This window comes from Oryx dammah, unplaced genomic scaffold, assembly GCF_014754425.2.
Source record: "Oryx dammah isolate SB20612 unplaced genomic scaffold, SCBI_Odam_1.1 HiC_scaffold_22, whole genome shotgun sequence".
Taxonomy (NCBI): Eukaryota; Metazoa; Chordata; class Mammalia; order Artiodactyla; family Bovidae; genus Oryx; species Oryx dammah.
The window spans coordinates 38,695,656-38,722,174 of record NW_024070206.1 but is presented as its reverse complement, the minus strand read 5'-3'; the positions used below and the strand labels follow the sequence as shown (position 1 = coordinate 38,722,174).

Below are 26,519 nucleotides of genomic sequence, written 5' to 3'. Positions count from 1 at the left end.
GAAGCAACCTAGATGTCCATCAGCAGATGAATGGATAAGAAAGCTGTGGTACATATACACAAGGGAATATTCAGTTCAGTTCAGTCGCTCAGTCATGTCCGACTCTTTGTGACCCAATGAATTTAAGCAAGCCAGGCCTCCCTGTCCATCACCAACTCCCGGAGTTCACCCAAACTCATGTCCATCAAGTCAGTGATGCCATCCAGCCATCTCATCCTCTGTCGTCCACTTCTCCTCCTGCCCCCAATCCCTCCCAGCATCAGAGTCTCTTCCAATGAGTCAACTCTCCGCATGAGGTGGCCAAAGTACTGGAGTTTCAGCTTTAGCATCATTCCTTGCAAAGAAATCCCAGGGTTGATCTCCTTCAGAATGGACTGGTTGGATCTCCTTGCAGTCCAAGGGACTCTCAAGAGTCTTCTCTAACACCACATATTACTCAGCCATTAAAAAAGAATACAGTTGAATCAGTTCTAATGAGGTGAATGAAACTGGAGCCTATTATACAGAGTGAAGTAAGCCAGAAAGAAAAACACCAATACAGTATACTAACGCATATATATAGAATTTAGAAGACAACGGTAACCCTGTATGTATGTGAGACAGCAAAAGAGACACAGATATATAGAACAGTCTTTTAGACTCTGGGAGAGGGGCGAGGGTGGGATGATATGGGAGAATGGCATTGAAACATATAAAATATCATGTGAAACGAATCGCCAGTCCAGGTTTGATGCATTATACAGGGTGCTCGGGGGTGGTGCACTGGGATGACCCAGACGGATGGGATGGGGAGGGAGGTGGGAGGGGGGCTCAGGATGGTGAACACATGTACACTCATGGCAGATTCAAGTCAATGTATGGCAAAACCAATACAATATTATAAAGTAAAATAAAATAATTAATTTTTAAAAATCATTTAAATACAACATAGCACTTTTCTCAAAATAGTGCCAAGCTGGAATCAATCTGGATGCCCATCAACTGGAAAATGGACAAAATGTAAGTTAGCCATGCAGTGGGATATTATTCACAAATAAAAAGAAGGAACTATTCATGCATATAGCACCATGAACGGATCCCTAAATTATTATTCTAAATGAAAGAAATGAGACACAATCAAATACAGAAGAACATAGTGTATGATCCCACTTATATAAACATTTGGAATGGGCAAAACATTAGCATCCAATGATTGAAATCATCAGTCAATGCTTTGAAAGGATTGACTAAGAAGGATTATGAAAAAATTCTCTAGGATGATTAAAATGTTTATTGTTTGATGCCTTTTTCTTAACTAACTGAACGTCATACTTAAGATCTGAGCATCTTAACTATATATATAAATTATTAATAAATTTAAAAAGCCCAAATAGCATATTAAATGCTAAAAGGAAGAATGAACAAAGTGAAGTAGAGGCACAGGGAAATCGGTGAGTACCATAGCAGTAAGGAGTCAGGGAAAGCTTCATGGGCACTGGACATTTGAGATGGACTTTATTATTTTTTTTTCTCAATAATTACTTTAAATTTATTTATTTATTTTTCTTTATTTTTTATTTTACTTTACAATTCTGTATTGGTTAGGGTAAACAGGAGTTTGCCAGTTGAAGAAACTCATTCTAGGGAGAAAACAGGTAATATTCATTTATTAAGTCCTAAATGTATTAATCTACTCAGAAATTATAGAACATTTATTCTCTACTTGGAACAATTCTAGGTCCTTGCAATATAGCAGTAAAAAGACAAGCTCAGTCTTTGCCTGAGGAAAGCTTAGGTTCTCATGGGGAATTAATGAGTCATGAGTTTTACAGAATTTTCAGGGAAAGCTGAAAAGCTCTTTGTGATCAGCCTGTGTTGGATGGTGAAAGACAAAGTGGGTTGTGGTTAGTAAATTGGAACTAGATTAAGAAAATTTATGTATAATAAATTAAGGAGTTTAAAATTTTATCATATAGGCTTGAGAGTCTGGTAGACATTTATAAATCATAAGTTCATATGGTGATCACTTTTAAGGAAGGTTATTTTAGTCATTTGAGGGTGGGTTGGAACAGAGAAATTAATGATAAAATGATAAATAAAATGCTGTTTCTATAGTCTAAGCCAGAGTCTAAGTCAGTACACGTGTCACTTCATATTTTTTTGAGTTCAGAGGAGACAATGCCAACTTAGAAAAGTACTCTTCCTTATCAACCCAAATAAAGGCTTTACATTCTAGATTAGCCATCATCAAAAATAGATTTGGCAATGTAATTTTAAAGTGTTAGTGGCTCAGTCATGTCCGACTGTTTGCGACCCCATGGACTGTAGCTCACCAGGCCCCTCTGTTCGCGGAATTCTCCAGGCAAGAATAGTGGAGTGGGTTGTCATTCTCTATCCACAATTCCTGGTCTAGACACTGAAAGTCATTCCCTGAGCTAGTAAATCAGGAGCCTAGTAGGAAAGGGGGAAGAAGTGGTTTGGAAAGCCAGTCTAATTTGATTACTGGATAAGAGAATGATTTGGGATTTTAGATTGCTGATCTAGGTGTCCATGCTGCTGCTGCTGCTAAGTCGCTTCAGTTGTGTTCAACTCTGTGCGACCCCATAAACGGCAGCCCACCAGGCTCCACTGTCCCTGGGATGTCCATACCATTAATCAAAATATGATAATGATAGTAATAATCACAGCACAACATATAGAAAGTTTTGAGTAAGTGTGATAGAAAAGTTTTGACAGTGATCATTTTTACACACCTCGCTAGCTAAATCATCATGTTTACTTTTCAATGAAACCATGTTGCAGCTCTTCTGATCAATTTAGAAGAGAAGAAATTTTCTTTCTAGGTTTTAATTCCTTGGATTGTAGTAAGGACAAAAATCCTTGCTTTGTGGCCATATGTACCTAACTCACTACTCTCAGTTTTCCTAAACTGGAGTCTTATGGAATTTTCAGGGAAAGCTGAGAAGTTTGGATGATACCCCCAACCCTGGGGAATTATGACTCAAAAGATACCCTTCCTTTTTTTTTTTAATTTATAATTTATTTGGCTGCACTGAGTCTTTGTTGCAGCACATGGGCCTAGCTGTACGGGCTTAGCTGTGATATGTGGGATCTTAGTTCCCTGACCAGGGATTGAATCCCAAACCCCTTGCATTGGGAGCACAGAGTCTTAACTGCTGGACCAACAGGGAAGTCTCCAAAATAGCCTTCTTATCTCCAAAGGCTTTAAGTGATTTGTTTCTTGTTACCACTTTCTTCCAAACATACTCATACATCATAGGTTATTGGCCATGGACACTATATATCTTTTGGTGTATTAAATTTTTTATCATTAAGTTTGCTGTGAGTATCAGTGTCTCTAAAAGTCAATTTTATTTGCATTGCTCTAATTCTTAGCTCTAAAGTATAGAAGGGATTTTACCACTTTTTAGGTAAAAATTGTGACTGTTAGTTAAGGGAAAGTGCAAGAAGATGCATTTGAACTTCTCACATCAGAGCGAAATACTGAATGATCCACAGTGATGACTAAAAGAGACAGCTCGAGTGATCAGATATCTCCAGATGAATGCTTAATTTATGCTAAATCAGTTAAGAGGGAATTTTAGCTTTAACCTTTTTGTTGGTTGCTGCATAGACTATTTAATAAATACAAATGCAATGGAATAATGAAAAAAAAAACAGGGTGCATGCAGTCTAAATGATAATTGGTTAACTAAAACCTCAAAATTGAAAATTAATTATTTGTATTTCAAGGGCAGCAACAACGTCTGTCAGGGAAGTGGTGAAAAGTCCTTCCTATTAGACAGTACCGACAAGGAAAGCTCCTTTTGCCAGTATCCGAACATATGGCAAAGCAATGTTTTTCCTGACTTCTTTGTGCTGGCAGGGACTGGCCTCCTAGTCACTTGGACTTTTGTTTGTGTAGCCGAGATAATGAATATTCCACATAAATAATTATAATTATCTTCTCATTGAAGAAACATAACCTTGGAATTCAAAGCTGTGTTCTTGCATAAATCATCACTTTTGGAAAGAAGTAGAATTAAATTTTGTCTATTTTTTGAAAATAAATGGCTGGTACAAAATTACTAAATTTTGTAGGGGTTTGCCTTTCACAAAAATATATTTGTTTAGGTTGAAGTATTTTATGTTGAAATACTGTATTTTTCTTTTTAAAATACATTTCCTTTGTACTGTTTTTTTCTCTGAAATATTGTTTGCTTAAAATTCTGCATGTATTTTCCTTTTTAAAACACAGTAACTCAAACCTTTTAGAATATGTTAGCTAAAAATGCCACCAATTCAGTTTTTTAATTTCATTAGTAAACTCACTATATTTCACATGTAAGTAGAGTGAATTTCTTCAATAATTTCTTCAATAGTACATAAAAATCAGTTATTTTTCAATTGAAGGCCTCTTGTAAATCATTTTATCAGAGTCTTTGTTGTTTTTTTGTTTTTAAGTATACAGAGTGAACCAAAGCCCTGAGAGCCACATGGCAGGATCTTCCCCTAGGTTAAAAAAAAAAAAAAAAAGAGAGAGAGAGTTTAGGACTGCAGATGGCCTCTTTGATAATTAGCACATTCTGCTTGAATAAGAGTGGAGACGGGTGATCTTATAATAATTATGCAGTTTTGAATGATTAGTCAGGCATTACTAGCTATGACATTAAATGTTTCTTTGCTTTATTTGTTTGTAATTGCTGTCAGGTTCAGATATAATTGAAATAAGGATGGAAACAAAAAGTGGGAATGGGTATTTTCATGTCACTTTTCCTCTTCATAGGGATAACTGCTTGCTCTCTGGAGCCATGGCTTTGTATCCTAGCACAATGCAATGATCTGAGAAAGTTCCTTGTAGTCCCTGAGCCTCGTATCCTCTATGTAAACTGGGAATAGCAACCTTGTCAGACCCAGGAGTAACTATAAGGTAAAGGACCACGTGGGTACCACACTAGTGGGATCCACTTGAGCAGAGCAGGCTTAGGACACAGCGGCTCTTGTGCAGATCACTTCCTCCATCCTCAGCCCTGTGTGGCTTCTGCTTCATCTACCAGCTTCTCCCTTTCATTCTATTCTTTACCCAACCCCACTTTTTTTTTTTTTTTTTTGGTCTCATTCACTTCTCTGCTCTTCTTTTAAAACCATTCATTCATTTCTTCGACTCACCCTTATTTTTAAGCAGTCACCAACAATTGCTGAACTTTACCTTCTGGAATCTTCTCTCAACTTTGCTTTCCTTTCTCCTCTTGCTACTGCCTCCTTTGTTTACTCGGATTTTAGTACTTTACATTTTACTATTACAGGAATTGTTTTAGGGCACTAATCTGTTTTGGAATTCTCATGTTAAAAAATCCTTGAATGGTTTCCCACTGCATGTAAAGTCTGATGTTCTTGAGCTCAGCATTCTCTTCACATTCTCACCTATAATTCACCCCTCTCCCGATTCCTCAACCATGGCTGTACATCACAATTACAGAGGGAGATATTTTAAAAACCCATGCCTATCTAGTTACATTCCCTATGGCAGGAACCTAGGTATCAGGCTATTTCTTAAAGTTCACTAGGAGATCCCAATGTGTAGCCAAGGTCGGGAGCCAGCCTTGGGAGCATATTGATTTTATTGTACTTTACTAATTATAGTCTCTTTTGGCATACTTCCTTAAAACTTCTAATTATAGATCACACACTCTTTCAGGAAGGGAAATACATCTTATAAGTTGTTAAAAGAAATTAGCTGAAGATCTATTGAAGTATCTTGCATAGAGTAGAGGTAAATTCCTAAGCCTTGCAAATACCTGTATCTCTTTGTACTGCCCCACACCTTGGCTTTCCGATTGTATCTCTTCTGCAGAGCTATATTCCACCGTCCTTATGTAGTTGCAGTAAGCCATGTTTGGGATACCTTTCAGCCTTTACAGGACTTCCCTTGTGGTCCAGTGGTTAAGACTCTGTGCTCCCAATGCAGAGGGCTGGGGTTTGATTCCTGGTCAGGGAACTAGATCCCGTGTGACAACTAAGACCCAGCACAGGCAAACAAATAAAACTTCAGGCTTTCCTAATAGCTCAGTTGATAAAGAATCTGCCTGCAGCTATATGTCTTAGGAAACTCAAACAGGGGCTCTGTATCAACCTAGAGGTGTGGGATGGGGAGGGAGATGGGAGAGAGGTTCAAGAGGGAGGGGTTATATGCATACCTATGGCTGATTCATGTTGAGGTTTGACAGAAAACAACAAAATTTTGTAAAGCAATTATCCTTCAATTAAAAAATGAATTAATTAGAAAAAAGAATCTACCTGCATGCAGGAGACCCTGGTTCGATTCCTGGGTTGGTAAGATCCACTGGAGAAGGAATAGGCTATCCACTCCAGGATACTGGTCTGGAGAATTCCATGGATTGTACAGTCTATGGGATCACAAAGAGTCAGGCATGACTGAGTGACTGTCACTCAGTCTTTACATACCAAACGTTCCTCTTATTTCATCCCTCATCACTCTTTAAAGCCTGGGACCAGTAACCTGCCAGTAGGAAGTGAGCTTATGGAGTCAACAAAACAAGATAGGAATGAGGGTAACTCTCAGTTTAGGTAAAGCCTCAAAGGTATGGTAAAAATCTATGGTGAAAATTAGGTTAGATGATTTATAGATGTTCTCTGTGAATTCTTGAGTTTAAAGTGAAGTTTCTCAATCGTGTCCGACTCTTTGCGACCCCATGGACTGTAGCCTGCCAGGCTCCTCTGTCTATGGGATTTTCCAGGCAAGAGCACTGGAGTGGGTTGCCATTTCCTTCTTCTCATAAAAATTGAGAGTTGCAGATTTTGTATTTATTTCACTGTCTTTATTATGTTTTATTTGTTGTTTATGGATTAGATATTTCACTAAAGTTGCTACCTATCACGTTAATTAGTTTATAAAAATGATTTTACCAGTTAGAATACCTGTTTTATAACTGTTGAACTGAAGGATGGAAGGTGATTATTTTAAATCATTGATTCCTAGACAGTAAATGTACTTTATTGATCTTAGTTTGAATTCTCAGTTATAATTTAAAAGAAAACTATTTCAGTAGATGTTATATTTGTATCAAAAATTGGACTTTAAATTATTTTTAATTGAGTGGAAAACTCTGATAAATGCTCCTGTTTTTATCTGAATAGTATGTTTCAGTGATATCCTAGTATCAATTGTATCTATTTCTTGCCATATTACCTCCCAAGCTGATACAGTCTCCTGTGGAGAATCCTTCCTGAAGGAGAGAAATATAGCCCACAGTGGTTCTTTTTTTTTTTTATCAGTTTTTCTTCTCTGGGCCTGTAATGTAGTTGGAAATGAGGAATTTCAGTAGTTGAATTTGTAATCCAGGAATAGTATCTTTACAGTAGATCCTATAATGCCAAGAGGAGATATGTAGAACTGTGTGATAGTCTTTTAATAGGAATGACATTTTGATTTCATCATAATAATGTTGATATCTCTAAGCTTCATGCCTCTCATTTATTAATTTCATGTGATTCCTTTAAATTTTTATGTATATGTGTATCATCTCACCATTTGGCAATCAGTAAGCTAGCAGAAAGTTAAGTGAGGATGGCTCATTTTTGAGCTTAACCATTGTTTTCCCTCAATATAGTTTTAATATTAATATAATACAATAAGGACATTAAAAACTAATCTTTTTAAAAAACACATATTTGCCATCACCGACTCAGTTTAGAAAACTGGTTAGTTTTGCTATTATATTAACATAAAGGTTTTTCAAAACTAGTATATTTTTATAGCACCCTCAAGTGACATGGTAGGTCAGCTTATTTTTTAAGGTTATGTTTTCAGAGGCTTTTTGGTCAGTGGTTGACCATAGGAACAATACTATAAAATATTCACTTAAATCATTAAATATGTCATTCACTTATCCTGAATGAAATAAAATAATGAAATCCTGGAGCTAGGTTGTACTAGCTCATGAAACTTATTGTCTCATGGAATTTACAGTAGAAAATGTTGTTTATTACTGTTTATAAATTATATACTATACATCTTTTATATCATTAAAACTTAAAGTAACCATATGTATTATATATTTTTATGAGACAGCTGTTAAACACTTAGCAAGACACCGCTATAAGCCTTGGTGACTGAGCTGTTTGCACTGGATATTCAGACATTTGCAGACTGTTTCAATTTGTATTATATAAGATTTTCTTCCTATATTTTTTTACATCTTTAAACTCAAAATCCAAAACTGTTGGAGACCACATCTTTTAACAGCTTTATTGAGATATAATTCACATACTGTACAATCCATTCATTTAAAGTGTACAATTCAATTTTAGCCTTTTCATAGGGTTATAAATGATTCATAGGCACCTTACCTGCCTCCTGTGAAACCTGTATGCTGGACAAGAAGCACAGTTAGAACTGACTTGGAACAATGGACTGGTTCAAAATTGGTAAAGGAGCATGTCAAGGCTGTATACTGTCACCCTGTTGATTTAACTTACATGCAGAGTACCCCATGAGAAATGCCCGGGCTGGACGAATCACAAGCTGGAATCAAGATTGCTGAAAGAAATACCAATAACTTCAGATATGCAGATGACATCACCATTATAGCAGAAAATGAAGAGGAACTAAAGAACCTTTTGAAGGTGAAAAAGGAGAGTGAAAAACCTGGCTCAAAACTTAACATTCAGAAAACTAAGATCATGGCATCTGTCCCACCACTTCCTGGCAAATAGATGGGGAAACAATGGAAGCAGTGACAGATTTTATTTTCTTGGGCTTAAAAATCATTGTGGATGGTAACTGCAGCCATGAAATTAAAAGATGCTTGCTCCTTGGAAGAAAAGCAATGACAAACCTAGACACCGTATTCAAAAAACAGAGACATCACTTTGCCTACAAAGGTCTGTATAGTCAAACTATGTTTTTTCCAGTAGTCATGTATAGATGTGAGAGCTGGACAATCAAAAAGGCTGAGTGTCAAAGAATTGATGCCTTCGACTATGATGCTGGAGAAGACTCTTGAGAGTCCCTCAGACAGTATGGAGATCAAACCAGTCAATCCTAAATGAAATCAACTCTGAATATTCATTGGAAGGACAGATGCTGAAGCTGAAACTCAAATACTTTGACCACCTGATGCAGAGAGCTGACTGACTGGAAAAGACCCTGATGCTGGTAAATACAGGGTAAGAGGAGAAGGGGACAACAGAGGATGAAATCATTGGATGGCATCACTGACTCAATGGACATGAGCAAACTCTGGGAGATGGTGAAGGACAGGGAAGTCTGGGTGCTGCAGTCCTTGATGGTGTTGCAAACAGTCAGACACAACTGTGCAACTGAACAATAATAAGAAGGGTATAAAAATATCACTGTCAACTAATTTTAGAACATTTTTGTCTTCTGAAAGATACTTGGACTGATGGGCAGTCAATCCTCATTCTCTTCTCCCAAGTCCTAAGCCAACCAAGAATTTACTCTGTATCTGTGCAAATTTGCCTTTTTGGGAGCCATTCCTTTCTCCAAGAGATTCTTCTGATTCAGGGATCAAACCTAGTTCTCCTCCATTATAGGCAGGTTCTTTATCATCTGAGCCACCCAGGAAAGCCCATTTGTATGGAAGAAATCATGTAATGTGTGATTTTTTGGTGACTGGCTTCTCTTACTTATATCTGTATCTTCCGGGTTCATCCATGTCACACCATGATTCAACATTTCATCTCTTCCTGTTTCTCTGTATGCCTTTCTTGTATAAATGCACTTTATTTATATTTATCAGTTCAGGGACATTTGAATTGTTTCATATTTTTTTTACTATTATAAATATGTTTCTATACTATGTACAATGTATTTTATGTGAATGTATGGTTTCATTTGTCTTGAATTTATACAAGGATATAAACTTGCTGAGTCATCTGATAAGTCTATGTTTAATTTTCCAAGTTGCTTCCAAATTTTCTAAAGCAGTGGCATCACTTTGCAATCCTATCAGCAATTTCTCTTTATTCTCACTAATGCTTATTATTATTGATTATAACAGCCCTAGTGAATGTGAGCTAATATCCTATTGAGGTTTTGATTTAAATTTCCCTAATTACTAATGATATCGAGCATATTTTCTTGTGCCTTTAAGCTGTTTGAACATCTCTAGAGAATTGTTCAGTTTTTAAACCAAGCTTTTAATTGGATTATTTGTCTTTCTATTATTGAGTTGCATTTTCATGTATTCCAGATGACAGTCTCTTATTAGATATAAGATTTTCAAATGCTTTCGCCCATTTTTGTTGGTTGTCATTTCACTTTTTTGATTGTACTATCTGTGGATGACTTAAAAATTTTTTTTGGTGGAATTCTTTTTAATCAGTGTTTCTCTTGTTGCTTTTGCAATAAGATTCATAACTAAGAAGATTTGCCTTACCAAAGGTTAAAAATACTCCTGTTTTCTTGTAAGCACTTAAAGTTTTAGCTCTTATGTTTAGATCTATGATCTATTGTGATTTAATTTTCATTGTGTGACATAGTGATGCTACTTCAGTCTTTTGCATTGGGTACCCAGTCGTCTCATTCCCCAGTGGCCCAGTGGTAAAGGATCTACCTGCAATGCTGGTGATTTGGGTTCAACCTCTGGTTTCAGAAGATCCTTTGGAGAAGGAAATGGCAACCCACTCCAGTATTCTTGCCTGGAAAGTCCCATGGACAGAGGAGCCTTGCAGCCTACAGTTCATGGGTTACAGGAGTTGGACACAACTTAGTGACTAGACCACCACCACCATCTAGTTGTCTCAGCACCATTTGTTGAAAAGACTATTCTTTCTCCATTGCAGTATCTTGTCACTCCTGTCGGACACTTAGTTGAAAATAAGTGTAAAGTTTTATCTTTGAAATCTCAATTCTATCCCACTGATCTATGTATCTGTTCTCATGCTGGTACAATGCTATGTTTATCACTTTAGATTTATAATTAGTTTTGAAATAAAGATGTGTGAGATCTCCAAATTTCTTCTTTTAAAATATTATTTCAATTTTTCTTAGTACTTTGCAGTACATATACATTTTAATGTCAATTTCTGTAAAAAAAAAACTAGGTAGCTTTTAATAACAATTACATTTATTCTGTAAATCATTTTTGGAGTATTGCCATTTTAACAATATTAAGCCTTCTGATCCATGAACATGGGATACATATATTTCAGTCAGTTCCATTCAGTTCAGTCACTCAGTCGTGTTCAACTCTTTGTGACCCCATGAATCGCAGCACGCCAGACCTCTCTGTCCATTGCCAACTCCCAGAGTTCACCCAAACTCATGTGCATCGAGTCGGTGATGCCATCCAGCCATCTCATCCTCTGTCATCCCCTTCTCCTCTTGCCCCCAATTTAAATACTTTAAAATTTCTTATAAATAGTGTTTTGCACCTGTCAGTATACAAGTTTTGCACTTCTTTTGTTAACTATAACATTATTAAATCTAATAAATAAAATTATATTTCCTAGTTTGTTTTTGGGTTGTTCATTGCTAATGAACAGAAATGCATTTGATATTTATGTACTGATTTTGAATCTTACCTTTGAAAAATTCATTTATTAATTCCAACAGTTATTTAGTGAATTCCTTAGGATTTTTTTATCTACAAGTGTGTGTCATCTGCAAATCGAGATATTTTTATTTCCTCTTTTCCAGTCTATAGGTGTCTTTTCTTTCTTTTACTTGTCTAATTGACCTGACTAGAAGCTTCAATACAATGTTAAATAGAAGCGGTTTGAGCAGACATTCTCGTCTTGCCCTGTTCTTAGAGGGAAAACATTCAGTTTATAAGACGTTAGTGTGAGGTTTTTAAAGATACCCTTAATCAGATTGAGGATTCCTTTCTTTTCCTAGTTTACTGAGTTTTTTGTCAGAAAACTGTGTTGCTTTTGTCAAATATTTTTCTGTATCTGTTGAGATGATCATATGCTTTTGTCCTTTATTCTATTAATATGGTGTATCACATTAATTCATTTTCTTGTGTTAAACCATCTGGTATTATCCTACTTGATTATGGTACATAATAATTTATATATATGTTTGAATTTTATTAATTAGTATTTTGTTGAAGTATTTTTCTTTGTGATATATTAAGTGCATTGGCCAAAACTTTCCTTCAGTTGATTTAATTGCTGTCAACTTTAACTAGTCTACTTGACTGTGGATAAACATCCAGTGAGAAATCTCCAGCATGAAACTTTGCAAACCACTTTTGCCATGCATTCCAGGTGCATTTTTACCTTTCTTGAAATAATTAAGCATAATTTGCCAAAAAAATTTTTTTATGTCTTCAATATTAAAATGCCCACACAAGAATTCACTAAAAATGCACATTTTGGCTAACCCAATATTTTTGACATAAAGGTAATTCTGACCTCATAGAGTGATTTTAGAAGTATTTTCTTATAGATTTTTCTAGGAGAATTTGTGATGAATCAGCTTAATGTTTTTGATTATTTCATCTAGTAAAACCCTCTGAACCTGTACTTTCCTTGTGAAAAGATTTTTTATTACTAATTTTGTCTGTTTACTTGTGACAGACCTATTTAAATTTTCTATTTTTAAAGTTAGTTTTAATGATTTGTATCTTTGTAGGAGTTGTTCATCTTTTGTGATTATTTAATTTGTTAGCATACAGTTATTTTTGTGAATTCAGTAGGAGTATTCCTCTTAATATCCTGAGTTCGTAATTTGTGTCTTCTCCCTCTTTATCTTGGTCAGTAAAGCTAAAGTTTTGTCATTTAGGAAACTTTTTCTAAGGCTAATCTTTGATTTTGCTGATCTTGTCTATTTTTTCTATTCTCTTTAATTTGTCTCTTTTAAAAAAATATTTTCCCCTTCTGCTTGGTTTTACTTTACTCATTTTCTAGTTACTTAGTGTGGAAAGATAGGTCTCTGATTTGTAATATTTTGGGCGGGTCATGCAGTTTTATTGAGATATGATTGATAAACAGCACTGTAAGTTTAAGGTGTAAGGCAAAATAATTTGACTTATATACATTGTGAAATGATGACTGCAATTAGTGAACATCCATTATCTCATATATAAAGTAAAAGAGAGAAAAATAGTTTTCCTTGTGATCAAAGCTCTTTTATAACATACATCAGTGTTAATTATCTTAATCATATTGTATATTATATCCCTAGGGCAATGGCACTCCACTCCAGTACTCTTACCTGGAAAATCCCATGGATGGAGGAGCCTGGTGGGCTGCAGTCCACGAGGTCGCCAAGAGTCAGACACGACTGAGCAACTTCACTTTCACTTTTCACTTTCATGCATTGGAGAAGGAAATGGCAACACACTCCAGTGTTCTTGCCTGGAGAATCCCAGGGACGGGGGAGCCTGGTGGGCTGCCGTCTATGGGATTGCACAGAGTCGGACATGACTGAAGCAACTTAGTAGTAGTAGTAGGGCTTATAACTGGGAGTTTGTACCTTTTAACCACCAATCAGTTCCCCTTATCCCACCCTTCTCAAGTAACCACAAATCTAATTTATTTTTCTGTGACTTTGCTTATCTGCTTTTTGAGGTATAATTGACCTGTAACATTATGTTAGCTCCTGGTGCATATCTCATGATTCAGTATATTTCTTTTTTTTTTAAATTTATTTATTTATTTTTAATTTTTACTTTACAATTCTGTATTGGTTTTGGCATAGATTGACATGAATCTATACATTACAAATGATCACCACAATAAGACTAGTTCATATGCAAAGATATTACATTGTTATGCCTGTATTTCCCATGCTGTAACTCATTTATTTTGTAACTAGAAGTTTATACCTCTTCATTTATCTCACCTGTTTCACTCATCCCTTACCCTATGTCCCTCTGGCAATCACCTCCTTGTTCTATGTGTCTGTGACTCTGTTTCTATTTGGTTATGTTTGTTCACTTATTTTTTAGATTCTACATATAAGTGAAATCAGGGTATTTGTTATTCTCTGAATTATTTCACTTAATATAATACTGTCTATGTCCATCCATGTTTTTGCAAATGACAACATCTCATTCATCTTTATGGCTGAGTAGCACACTATTATGTGTATGTATATCATATATATATCTTGCTTCCCTGGTGGTTGTAATACTGTTCTTCTACCAGTTTCATGCTGTTTTGACCATTGTAGCTTTGTAGTATGATGTGAAGTCAGGGAGCCTGATACCTTCAGCTCTATTATGCTTTCTCAAGACCAGTGCAGTCAGTACAGTTGCTCAATCACGTCCACCTCTTTGTGACCCCATGGACTGCAGCATGCCAGGCTTCCCTGTCTATCTCCCAGAGCTTGCTCAAACTCATGTCCACCGAATTGGTGATGCCATCCAACCATCACATCCACTGTTGTCCCCTCCTCCTCCTGCCTTCAATCTTTCCCAGAATCAGGGGCTTTTCAAGTGAGTCAGTTCTTTGCATCAGGTGGCCAAATTATTGGAGCTTCAGCTTCAAAATGAGTCTTTCCAATGAATATTCAGAACTTATTTCCTTTAGGATGGACTCGTTGGATCTCCTTGCAGTCCAAGCAACTCTCAAGAGTCTTCTCCAACACCATAGTTCAAAAGCATCAGTTCTTTGGCACTCAGCTTTCTTTATGGTCCAGATCTCACATCCATACATGACCACTGGAAAAACCATAGCCTTGACTAGACGGACCTTTGTTGGCAAAGTAATGTCTCTGCTTTTTAATATGCTATCTAGGTTGGTCATAACTTTCCTTCTAAGGAGTAACTGTCTTTTAATTTCATGGCTGCAATCACCATCTGAAGTGATTTTGGAGCCCCCCAAAATAAAGTCACCCACTATTTCCACTGTTTCCCCATCTATCTGCCATGAAGTGATGGGACTGGATGCCATGATCTTAGTTTTCTGAATGTTGAACTTTAAGCCAACTTTTTCACTCTCCTCTTTCACTTTCATCAAGAGGCTCTTTAGTTCCTCTTCACTTTCTGCCATAAGGGTGGTGTTATCTGCATATCTGAGGTTATTGATATTTCTCCCGGCAATCTTGATTCTAGCCAGTGTTTCCTCCAGCCCAGCATTTCTTATGATGTACTCTGCATATAAGTTAAATAAGCAGGGTGACAATATACAGCCTTGATGTACTCCTTTTCCTATTTGGAACCAGTCTGTTGTTCTATGTCCAGTTCTAACTGTTGCTTCCTGACCTGCATACAGATTTCTCAAGAGGCAGGTCAGGTGGTCTGGGATTCCCATCTCTTTCAGAATTTTCCACAGTTTATTGTGATCCACACAGTCAAAGGTTTTGGCATAATCAAGAAAGCAGAAATAGATGTTTTTCTGGAACTCTCTTGCTTTTTCAATGATCCAGCGGATGTTGGTAATTTGCTCTCTGGTTCCTCTGCCTTTTCTAAAACCACCTTGAACATCTGGAAGTTCACTGTTCATGTATTGCTGAAGCCTGGCTTGGAGAATTTTGGGCATTACTTCACTAGCGTGTGAGATGAGTGCAATTATGTGGTAGTTTGAGTATTCTTTGGCATTGCCTTTCTTTGCCATCATAGTCAAAAAGAGTCCTAAATGCAGTATTTGGATGCAATCTCAAAAACAACAGAATGATCTCTGTTCGTTCCCAAGGCAAACCATTCAATATCACAGTAATCCAAATCTATGCCCCAACCAGTAATGCTGAAGAAGCTGAAGTTGAACAGTTCTATGAAAACCTACAAGACCTTCTAGAGCTAACACCCCCAAAAGATGTCCTTTTCATTATAGGGGACTGGAATGGAAAAGTAGGAAGCCATGAAACACCTGGAGTAACAGGCAAATTTGGCCTTGGAGTACAGAATGAAGCAGGGCAAATGCTAATAGAGTTCTGCCAAGAGAACGCACTGGTCATAGCAAACACCCTCTTCCAACAACACAAGAGAAGACTCTACCCATGGACATCACCAGATGGTCGACACTGAAATCAGATTGATTGTATTCTTTGCAGCCAAAGATGGAGAAGCTCTATACAGTCAGCAAAAACAAGACTGGGAGCTAACTGTGGCTCAGATCTTGAATTTCTATTACCAAATTCAGACTGAAATTGAAGAAATTGAATAAAACCACCAGACTATTCAGGTATGACCTAAATCAAATCCCTTATTACTATACAGTGGAAGTGAAGAATAGGTTTAAGGGACTAGATCTGATAGATAGAGTGCCTGATGAACTATGGAATGAGGTTCGTGACACTGTATAGGAGACAGGAATCAAGACCATCCCCAGGAAAAAGAAATGCAAAAAAGCAAAATGGCTGTCTGAGGAGGCCTTACAAATAGCTGTGAAAAGATGGGAAGTGAAAAGCAAAGGAGAAATGGAAAGATATACCCATCTGAATGCAGAGTTCCAAAGAATAGCAAGGAGAGATAAGAAAGCCTTCCTCAGTGATCAATGCAAAGAAATAGAGGAAACCAACAGAATGGGAAAGACTAGAGATCTCTTCAAGAAAATTAGAGATACCAAGGGAACATTTCATGCAAAGATGGGCTTGATAAAGGACAGAAATGGTCTGGACCTAACAGAAGTAGAAGATATTAAGAAGAGGTGGCAAGAATACACAGAAGAACTGTACAACAAAGTTCTTCATGACCCAGATAATCACGATGGTGTGATCACTCACCTAGAGCCAGACATCCTGGAATGTGAAGTCAAGTGGGCCTTAGAAAGCATCACTACGAACAAAGGTAGTGGAAGTGATGGAATTCCAGTTGAGCTATTTCAGATCCTGAAAGATGATGCTGTGAAAGTGTTGCAGTCAATATGCCAGGAAATATGGAAAACTCAGCAGTTGGCCATATAGAAAACTTTATAGTTATTTAATATCCTGCTTTAGGCACTGCTGCTTCTGAGATCTATTATAAACCAGAAACAAATCAATAAAATAAAACCAAACTAACAAAAAACATCATTTAATTTGCTTTCAGTTTTGCAGTCAGCTTAGTCTGCTGGCACTATTGTTCAAAGAGGCTTTGCCATTTGACTCATTGACTGCATAATGATTTTGCTCGGGTTAATCACCTTCTTCTGTTGTGTGCCAGCACTGATGGAAATGCAGTGTTACGTCAGGTTGAGTAAGGTTTGAATAAGAACACTGTCTGAATATGTGTGTGTGTGTGTGTATTTGTAAGTAGGAAAACCTTTCACTTCAGAAATAAAAATGTATATGATGTCATCAATATTAGGCTAAGGGTTAAAGGTTAAAAATGGGTCCTCTAGAAATCGGTGGTACTTGAGATTCTCCACTCAGAAGTAGTGAATTCTTTCAGGTGGAGGCATAAGATTAAATTTATTTCTTATCTCATTCAAAGCTTACTATTTACTCTTCTCAATCATATATGGGAACTTTTGGCTCCTTGTGGCCTTTCTCTCTGCCATGATGAATCCCCTGTTTCAGCAAACTGTCAAATTCTGTTTCTTCTATGAAGGTGCTTTAGTCAGAGATGACTTCTTTATTCTCTGAATTGCCCTAGTACTTATATTTTTATCATGATCATCAGAATGGCAAAAGCCATGAATTACTGACTGTTCACTAAATGGCAAACACTGGGTTATATCCTGTACATACATTATTTCATTTAATGATTACAGTTCTGTTAAGTAAGCTCTAATATCCCTATTTTATGGGTAAGAAAACAAATTCAGAGAGGTTTAGGTGATATGCACAAAATACACAGCTTCTGAGGGGATGATCCAAAGTTTACACCTAGATAATCTCTGGAGCTCACAGTTTTAACCTTTAACACATACTATCCCTTAGTCTAATGTGGATAGAAGAATAAATGAATTTTCTTTCCTAGACTCTATGATATTACGGTTAGAGATTTCATATTGTTTCTTTCATTTCTCTAATAACAATGTCCAGTACCCAGGGACACAATATTTATTGATTAGATAAATGAATCAATATCTGAAAGAAATTATTGCAATAAAATACTAGGCCTTAATAATATAGTTTAGAATAAGAAAGTTATACTGTTTAAGAAAGTTACAATTAAGTCATTACAAAATTTAAAAGATTGCATTAATGGGTAAGCATGATATAGTTCAGTTCAGTTGCTCAGTTGTGTCTGACTCTTTGCAACCCCGTGGATTGCAGCACTCCAGGTCTCCCTGTCCATCATCAACTCCTAGAGTTTATTCAAACTCATGTCCATTGAGTCAGTGATGCCATCCAACCATCTCATCCTCTTTCATCCCCTTCTCTTCCCACCTTCAATCTTTCCCAGCATCAGGGTCTTTTCAAATGAGTCAACTCTTCGCATCAGGAAGCCAAAGTATTGGAGTTTCAGCTTCAGCATCAGTCCTTCCAATGAATATTCGGGACTGATTTCCTTTAGGGTGGACTGGTTGGCTCTTCTTGCAGTCCAAGGACTTTCAAGAGTCTTCTCCAACACCACAGTTCAAAAGCATCAATTCTTTGGTGCTCAGCTTTCTTTATAGTCCAAATCTCACTTCCATACATGACTACTGGACAAACCATAGCCTTAACTAGACGGACCTTTGTTGGCATGATTAAATCTGCCAAATATCTTTTTCATGTTTCTTAAAGTTTTATATATAAATAAAGTATAAAACGAGATATTCAATCACATGTTTTCAATTTTCCTATCTAGGTTATTTGGTTTGGTTTATCAAAATGCTTTTGTATAATGAAATTTATGTGTTAATCTTATGTATTTAATACATCTTTATTAATCTTATGCCTTTTTTTCTGGTTTTGTTTACAGGATGGCGTAGGGGTAGATGAGAAGCTATCTTTGCGGCGGGTAGCTGTGGTTGAAGATTTCTTTGACATTATCTATTCAATGCATGTGGAAACAGGGCCAAATGGAGAACAAATTCGGAAACATGCTGGACAAAAGAGAACTTACAAAGCAGTAAGTTAAGAAATGAAAATAAAAGAGAAAAAAGGCATGCATTTTGAAATTTGATATTGTATGCTTGTGAAAGTTGGGTTAAATAATTATGAATATTTTATTTTCAACATAAATTTTACTGTATCATGGTCATACCCAGCATTTAAACTATTATTATTACTGATTTTATTTTTGTTGTATGTTTACTAAATTTGTTTCATGTAGTTCAAATGTGTTTTTAGCGTTATCATTCTTTTTAAAGATAAGCATACAATGTGGTTAGTCCCAGTTAAATGCCCGCATGGAAAGATTATTTGTGTTATATGTTCAATACATAATATATTTTCAAATCATACAATATGAATTATGTACTGGAACAGATGAACTTTTTACTACCACTATTGTCTTAACTGTCCTTCCCCTTCAAATCATATTAATATGTTCAGGTATTTCTTATTTAATACTTATAATCACATGAATAAGAAAATTTTATGTCCTCTTCTTATATTACCTTGTATTAAATACATTTACCCTGAAGGGTATGCATTTCTTAATTTTCCAGTATAGATTATTTTTAACATATGTGTCATTTTTATAGTCTAATGCCCTTGATCAATTAAAAATGAAAATATATAATGTTCTTGTTGTAAATTATCTAGAAAACATATTTAATTAACTGTTAGACTTTGAAATATTTACTGTCAAAATGAAGTTATATATTATTTCTAAAGTTTCTAATTATACTTACTGTTCAATCTAAACATTTTATTCTAGTTTTTAACTTAATTAAACATTTTATGAAATCATCTTACTATAGATAATTCATCCTTTCTAGGAAAATTGAACAGTAAATCATTCTTTTCCATTATGAGCAAGTGTACATCAGAAATGCTTTATCAGCAATCAGAACAATATCCTTTTTTTTATGATTCTTATTGAACTTTGCTTTTGGCTACCTTTATATTAACTGTTTTCAGCTATATTTATACACAATATCAGTCTGGATCCATTTTTTTTTCAGATACAGAAAAATGTGTGAAATGCTCAAAGTTTCAAATACAGGTACATATGTTTGAAAATTAGCTACTGAGCATAAGAAATAGCTTCTTTTCCATAACTATTTTTTGCTATATTTCCAGGATCATATTGAATCTTAGTTGCATAATAACCCCTAATACATGTTGTATTTATCTCTCCTTCTCTATGGTTTTGTTTCTTGGCTGTTTCCAGATTGCATGGTTTGTGGGCAGGCACTTTTGTAAGTTTCCTTACATAATTCTGCCACATAAACTTTCTTTTGACTTACATATCCTAGGAGACATTTTTATCATGACTAATGACAATGATCTAGCTTCTTAAATTTTTTTTGTGCAAACTAATATTACTGAACATACTCATTTTGCCTGTCTCCTAAGCCAGGGCTGTATCTCTAGATACTAATAGGAGAAAAAATTATATATTGATCTACTAATATCACTAACTGTGTATTCTTATGGTAATGATAATTCATTTTTACAAAATAGCTACCTGAACTTGATAGGACTTTGTAAGGTAGGAATACATAAGTTCAATAGTATTAAATGAAAGCAAACCAACAAAAAACCCAAGTAGCTTCATTGTCAGTGATCATATGGCAGCCAAATCTGTGTAGGTGCCAAAAGCAATTGAAAGTGATTTAATCTTTGAAGTGCATTTACTAGAGACTTTCAATTAAAATAAAAATAGATCATAGACCCAAATCTCTCATCCTATGTTTTACTAAATGTAGAGAATCTGATCTACTGCCATAAAGTATGTTAAAACCTTCCAATAAATTGGTAAATACATTTCCAATATATATCATTTTGCATTAACATTTTGGAGACATTTTCTGCATTTTGGAGTAGAGATAGATACCAACTTTGAACATACTAATACTGTCTGAAGCATCACCCATTCCCTCTTGAGAATGTCCTTTTTGAAGATCTTTCTCTTTGCCAAATTTAATTTTTGTTTTTGCAATTAAAGTATTCTCACCTTTTCCTAATATCACAAAGATTTCTTCTGGCCTAATCGTTTGCCTTCTGGTATCTCTCTATTGAATCCTAATTAGAAAACATTTCCATTTTATGGAGTAATAATACATCATAGGGGAAGAAAAAACACAAACACTGCTGCATTGCCAGCAAAACTGTACACATGACTCTATAATGAATTTAAGTCTAATGTTAAAAGTTAATATAAGTGTTCAACTAATGGGACATCACACTAAATGTAATTTGAAATGAAATGGTTTAGTGCTATTAGGGCCCTAGACCGTTGGGTCAGAATTTAGTTCTCAATGCTAATGCTGGAATTGGCTGGTCATTGGTAAAATTAGCTAGATACCTACTGCAATTATAATGGTTCCCATTAAGATTATTTTCTATTTCTAACACATTGGCTCATAGAGCATGCATGATTGTGTTTATTGACTTTCTTTTTCTCCCTTATGCTACATGGCCAAGAAACTATACTTATACAACTAATCATTAAAACGTGTCATATTGTCTTAATAATATTACCAATAGATTTAGTGGTCATTTTATTTACTTTGCCTTTTTTGCAAATCTTTTCTGTGTTTTCACTCTGCAGGAAATGGTGGTCCTTTAATATTGGATTAACTTCTGAATGCCATTTGTTTTTACCTATCTGCAGTATATCATTCCTTGAAATATCTAGTCATTATACAACTTAAATTTTATTGCAATCTGATCTGACTAGAGATAAAATTGGAGGGTGTTCTATTACTTATGAGCTCTTTTTAAAAATCCACATAAAATGACACATTTTAGGAATATGTAAAGGCTATCAAAAATAATTTTTTCAGTCATTGTTGAATTCTAGTGTCTTTTAGGTATTTTTCCCTTTCATTTGTCTCTGTGTATAAACCTTTATTGGTGCATTGAACGTGTTTCTTTCAATATTTTTGAGTTGATGATATATATTAACAGAGTAGAGAAGAAGTGTGAATCATTCAGATATTACTTACATTTGAACTTAAATATATTTTTCTACTGAAGATTGAATGCAAGTATACTTAGCAGTTTGGAAAGTGACTTTAAAATTAATTGTGTAACGTAGTTTAAAAAAAATCATGAATGCTATCTTCCAGTCCTTAACTTTTCTGAAGTCTTTAACTGTTGTCTGAATTCCACCTTCAGGAAACACAGCTCTTCTCCAGTTGTCTTTTATCTCTTGCATTTTGTCACAGGCTGAAGCACAGTTGGCTTCGCAGAAAGGTGTCTTTAGTTAGAGTCCAATTAAAGGATAAAGTTTCAAAGCTCTTTCTTGCTAAATTAAAAGCAAGTGGTGGAAATACAGGAACTAGTGAGAAAAGTCAGTGTTTTCAGTAGGCAGAACAGTCTGCATATATACGTGTCAATGTACCCATACACATGTAACTTGTGGTGTGAAACAGTAAGGTTTACACGTATTACTCACATATATAGCTGCCAATAATTGCATTCATTTAATTTCAAATGGAAAGCATATGCTACAGCTATAAGAAAGTAGACCAGAAGCCAGGCAGACTCAGTTTTAAATTCAGATTTAGTACTTCCTCTCTGTTCCTCTTTGGGCCACTTATTTACTTTTTTTCCCCTCCTGTTTAGATAATGATATACATGGCATGGTAAAATAAGTCAGTTAATATTCATGAAGTGCTTGCCTTGTGGTCAACTTTTGAATAATGCTATTTCTCCTTTATTCAATCACTAGTCTTGTACCAGGTAGAAGGACAACCAGGGCAATCAACATAGCTCCATCACTGTCCTAATTATAATCATGGATGTAATTTCCTCTGCTTGTCCCAATGCCTCCATGTTCGGAAAGAGAGGAAAAGTCATGACTGAGGCATTATTTTGTGTACATCTTATAAATGTCACGGTCTCTGACAGTCCACAGCATAACTGTTATCTAGGGTTTGACCAGGCTGAAGGGAGGAATGGAAATAAGCCAGGATCCCTTTGTTTAGGACTTTTCCTGCTAGATGATGTTTATGAGAATTTCAGTTATTCCTTTGCTTCTTCCCAAGTTCCAGCCTTACGTTAAATTTTCAATTACTTTTCTGAAAAATTTTAAAACTGGCTCTCTAAAGAATTTACTTTTCAATATGAATAGAATATTCCTATTCAGAGATATTCATGGGCAGAGAAGTCTGGTGGGCTACAGTCCATGGGGTTGCTAAGAGTTGGACACGATTGAGTGACTGAACAACAACAAGATTCAGGGACATACTATAGAAAAATAATATATGAGCCAGAAGGTCTGTATCCCTATTCTGACTTTAGAAAGAAAAAGTATTTATTTTTTCAGGTCCTGTAACACTTAACCTTAAAACCTAGTCAGCATCATTTTTATCCTGCTCTTTTTTAAAATTAATATCTATAGGTTTGCTGCCTTTACTGCTAAGTGGGATATTTTAATTTGCACTGTTTGGGCTAGTTTGTTATGTCAAAATTCTCAGAATTCTTGTCAGTTGAGAATAAGAGGAATGACCAAAAGTTGCAACCATTGTACTGTCCAAAATAAAATAAAATAAAATAACACTAAATTAAAGTTCTGAGAGTTCCTAGCAATTCATCTACCCTCTATTTGGCTTAGGCCACAGTTTTTGCACATGTCAAATGAGGGGGCTATATTTCTATTTTCTTCCAACTCTAAAGGAATTACAGCAATTTTCACAGCACGTGTGGAGCCTTTACTGTGCTAGGAGACACAAGGAAAATAGTACCAAAGTGAACAAGTTGGCTGGCACAAGAAGTGTTCAAACAGGGAAATGCCTCCTGCTCTTGATAAAGCAGATTGGCTGATGAGCATAGCAGAGAGACAGATGATTTTGGCTTTATTATTATCTAGAGAGCTCTCTTATAAATAATAATGATAATAATAATCATGAAAAGTATCTGTAGTTATTACACTTCTTTTTTCCAAGTTTTTAAAATAGCAATCAAATAAGAAAGGGGATAAAAAATGACTCTCAAGTGTCAGCAGATTTTCACCACTCTCCGTTTTGTTAAAATTTTTGCAGTAATCTGAATCATGTGGTGAGCAGGCCATTACTAAATTTATAATGTGAATTTAAGCTGCAATGCAACAGATGTGACCATGCCTCAAATTTCATTGTAAACATAAATGATCCTGTAACCATCAGTCTTGCTTGACTTATAGTCCTATAGTCTGAGACACTGCTGAAATAGGGGGTTATAGCTATTTCTGTGCTTAGTGTCAGGAAGGCCTTGATCTCTGAATATCACTTCCCTTCCCTATCACAATGCCTTAAGTTTATAATTAGAATTTAATTTCTTTGGATTAAACCATTGACCTCTATATCTTTATATGGACTTCACATATCCTTGGGCAAGAGAAGCTAGAGAATAAATTAGGCTGCTAGCAGTCATTGACATTTTGGGTGATCATTTTGTAAATATGTTTGTCTCTCATATGTAGCTGGGTTTAGCTGAAGAACAGGTAGGCAAGAAATGTGTGACATGCTATAGATAAACCTACTTATGTCCCAAGTAGCACAATCACCCTGATATTTGTATGAGTCCTAGTGTGGCATCATGGGTCTTTGGCATGTATGGTATCAGTTCAGTTCAGTTCAGTCGCTCAGTCGTGTCCGACTCTTTGCGACCCCATGAATCGCAGCACGCCAGGCCTCCCTGTCCATCACCAACTCCCAGAGTTCACTCAGATTCACGTCCATCATGTCAGTGATGCCGTCCAGCCATCTCATCCTCTGTCGTCCCCTTCTCCTCCTGCCCCCAATCCCTCCCAGCATCAGAGTCTTTTCCAATGAGTCAACTCTTCACATGAGGTGGCCAAAGTACTGGAGTTTCAGCTTTAGCATCAGTCCTTCCAAAGAAGTCCCAGGGCTGATCTCCTTCAGAATGGACTGGTTGGATCTCCTTGCAGTCCAAGGGACTCTCAAGAGTCTTCTCCAACACCACAGTTCAAAAGCATCCATTCTTCGGTGCTCAGCTTTCTTCACAGTCCAACTCTCACATCCATACATGACCACAGGAAAAACCATAGCCTTGACTAGACGGACCTTAGTCGGCAAAGTAATGTCTCTGCTTTTGAGTATGCTATCTAGGTTGGTCATAACTTTTCTTCCAAGGAGTAAGCGTCTTTTAATTTCATGGCTGCAGTCACCATCTGCAGTGATTTTGGAGCCCCCCAAAATAAAGTCTGACACTGTTTCCACTGTTTCCCCATCTATTTCCCAGGAAGTGATGGGACCAGATGCCATGATCTTCGTTTTCTGAATGTTGAGCTTTAAGCCAACTTTTTCCCTCTCCTCTTTCACTTTCATCAAAAGGCTTTTTACTTCCTCTTCACTTTCTGCCATAAGGGTGATGTCATCTGCATATCTGAGGTTATTGATATTTCTCCCGGCAATCTTGATGCCAGCTTGTATGGTATAGAAGCTGAGAACTCGTGTTAAAAAGTGTGTGGGTGCTCACTCACTTTAGTCATGTACGACTTCACGTGACCACCACGGGCTGTAGCCTGCCAGGCCCCTCCGTCCATGGGATTCTCCATGCAAGAATACTGGAGTGAGTTGCCATACCTTCCTCTAGGGATCGAACCTGTGTCTCTTGTGTCTCCTGCCTTGGCAGGTGGGTTCTTTACCACTAGCGCCACCTGGGAAGCCTATGGTATCAAGATGAGGATGAAAAGCCTCTGCAAACCCCACCTATTTCTTTTTATGAAATATTTGTAAAAAATGAGAGTATTGTTTCGAAATAGAAAGTGTTCGATTAAAAACTATGAACATTAAGTAGATTTCTCAATGGAGGAACTGCCTAGTCATGATTTACGGATAGAATATCAACATGCTGTGTTCCTGTGTCCTCCTCAGACTCCCTTTTACTATTGTGATTTCTTCCTTTTGCTGACACAGATCCAAGTGCATATATAGGGTGTTTCTGAAGCCAAGGATCGAAGAGAATATTCTCTGGGGCTTGGAATTAATTTTATGTCTGTAAACAATCTTCATGGACCTAATGTAAAAAAAAAAGCAAAATAATACAGCAGTTAAACAGATATAAGTCCCTGTCTTTTTTATGCAGATGACATTGTTTATTTCTCTTTGTTATTACACCCCGAAATGGCTTAAATAAGCAACTGTTTGGAGTATCAAATAGAAGTAGGCAAAATTTAAAATCATCCCAAACTCAAATATATTTTATAGACATTTGTTAATATAGAACTCAGTGATTCTGTTATATATTAAGTCAGTAATCTAAAAATATATTTTATTATTTTAAAACTTGGTTATAACTATTTTATGGTACTTTTGTGTGATTCCTCTTGTTTATTTTATCCAATTTATTTATTGTAATTTTTAAAGGTTACTTTCCATTTACAGTTACTACAAAATATCACTTATATTTTCCATATTGTACAATATATACTTGAGTCCATCTTACACCCAGTAGTTTGTGCCTCCCTTGCCCCTCATCCTCCCTTCTAGTAACCACTAGTTTTTTTCTCTATATCTACGAATCTGCTTCTTTTTTGTTATATTCAATATTTTGTTGTATATTTTAGATTCCACACATAACTGATATCACACAGTATTTGTCTTTCTCTGTCTGACTTATTTCACTTAACATAATG

At 36.0% G+C, this 26,519-nt stretch overlaps 1 protein-coding gene across 3 annotated transcripts in view; it reads left to right on the top strand.

Moving 5' to 3' along the window:
* The window catches only part of NOL4 (nucleolar protein 4), a 467,787-nt gene that overhangs the window by 96,336 nt on the left and 344,932 nt on the right, over window positions 1-26,519 (top strand). For all 3 annotated transcript variants that reach the window (XM_040264815.1, XM_040264814.1, XM_040264816.1), the window contains exon 2: window positions 18,744-18,893. In XM_040264815.1, the coding sequence (XP_040120749.1) occupies window positions 18,744-18,893 (150 nt within the window). The remainder of the gene's footprint in view (window positions 1-18,743; window positions 18,894-26,519) is intronic.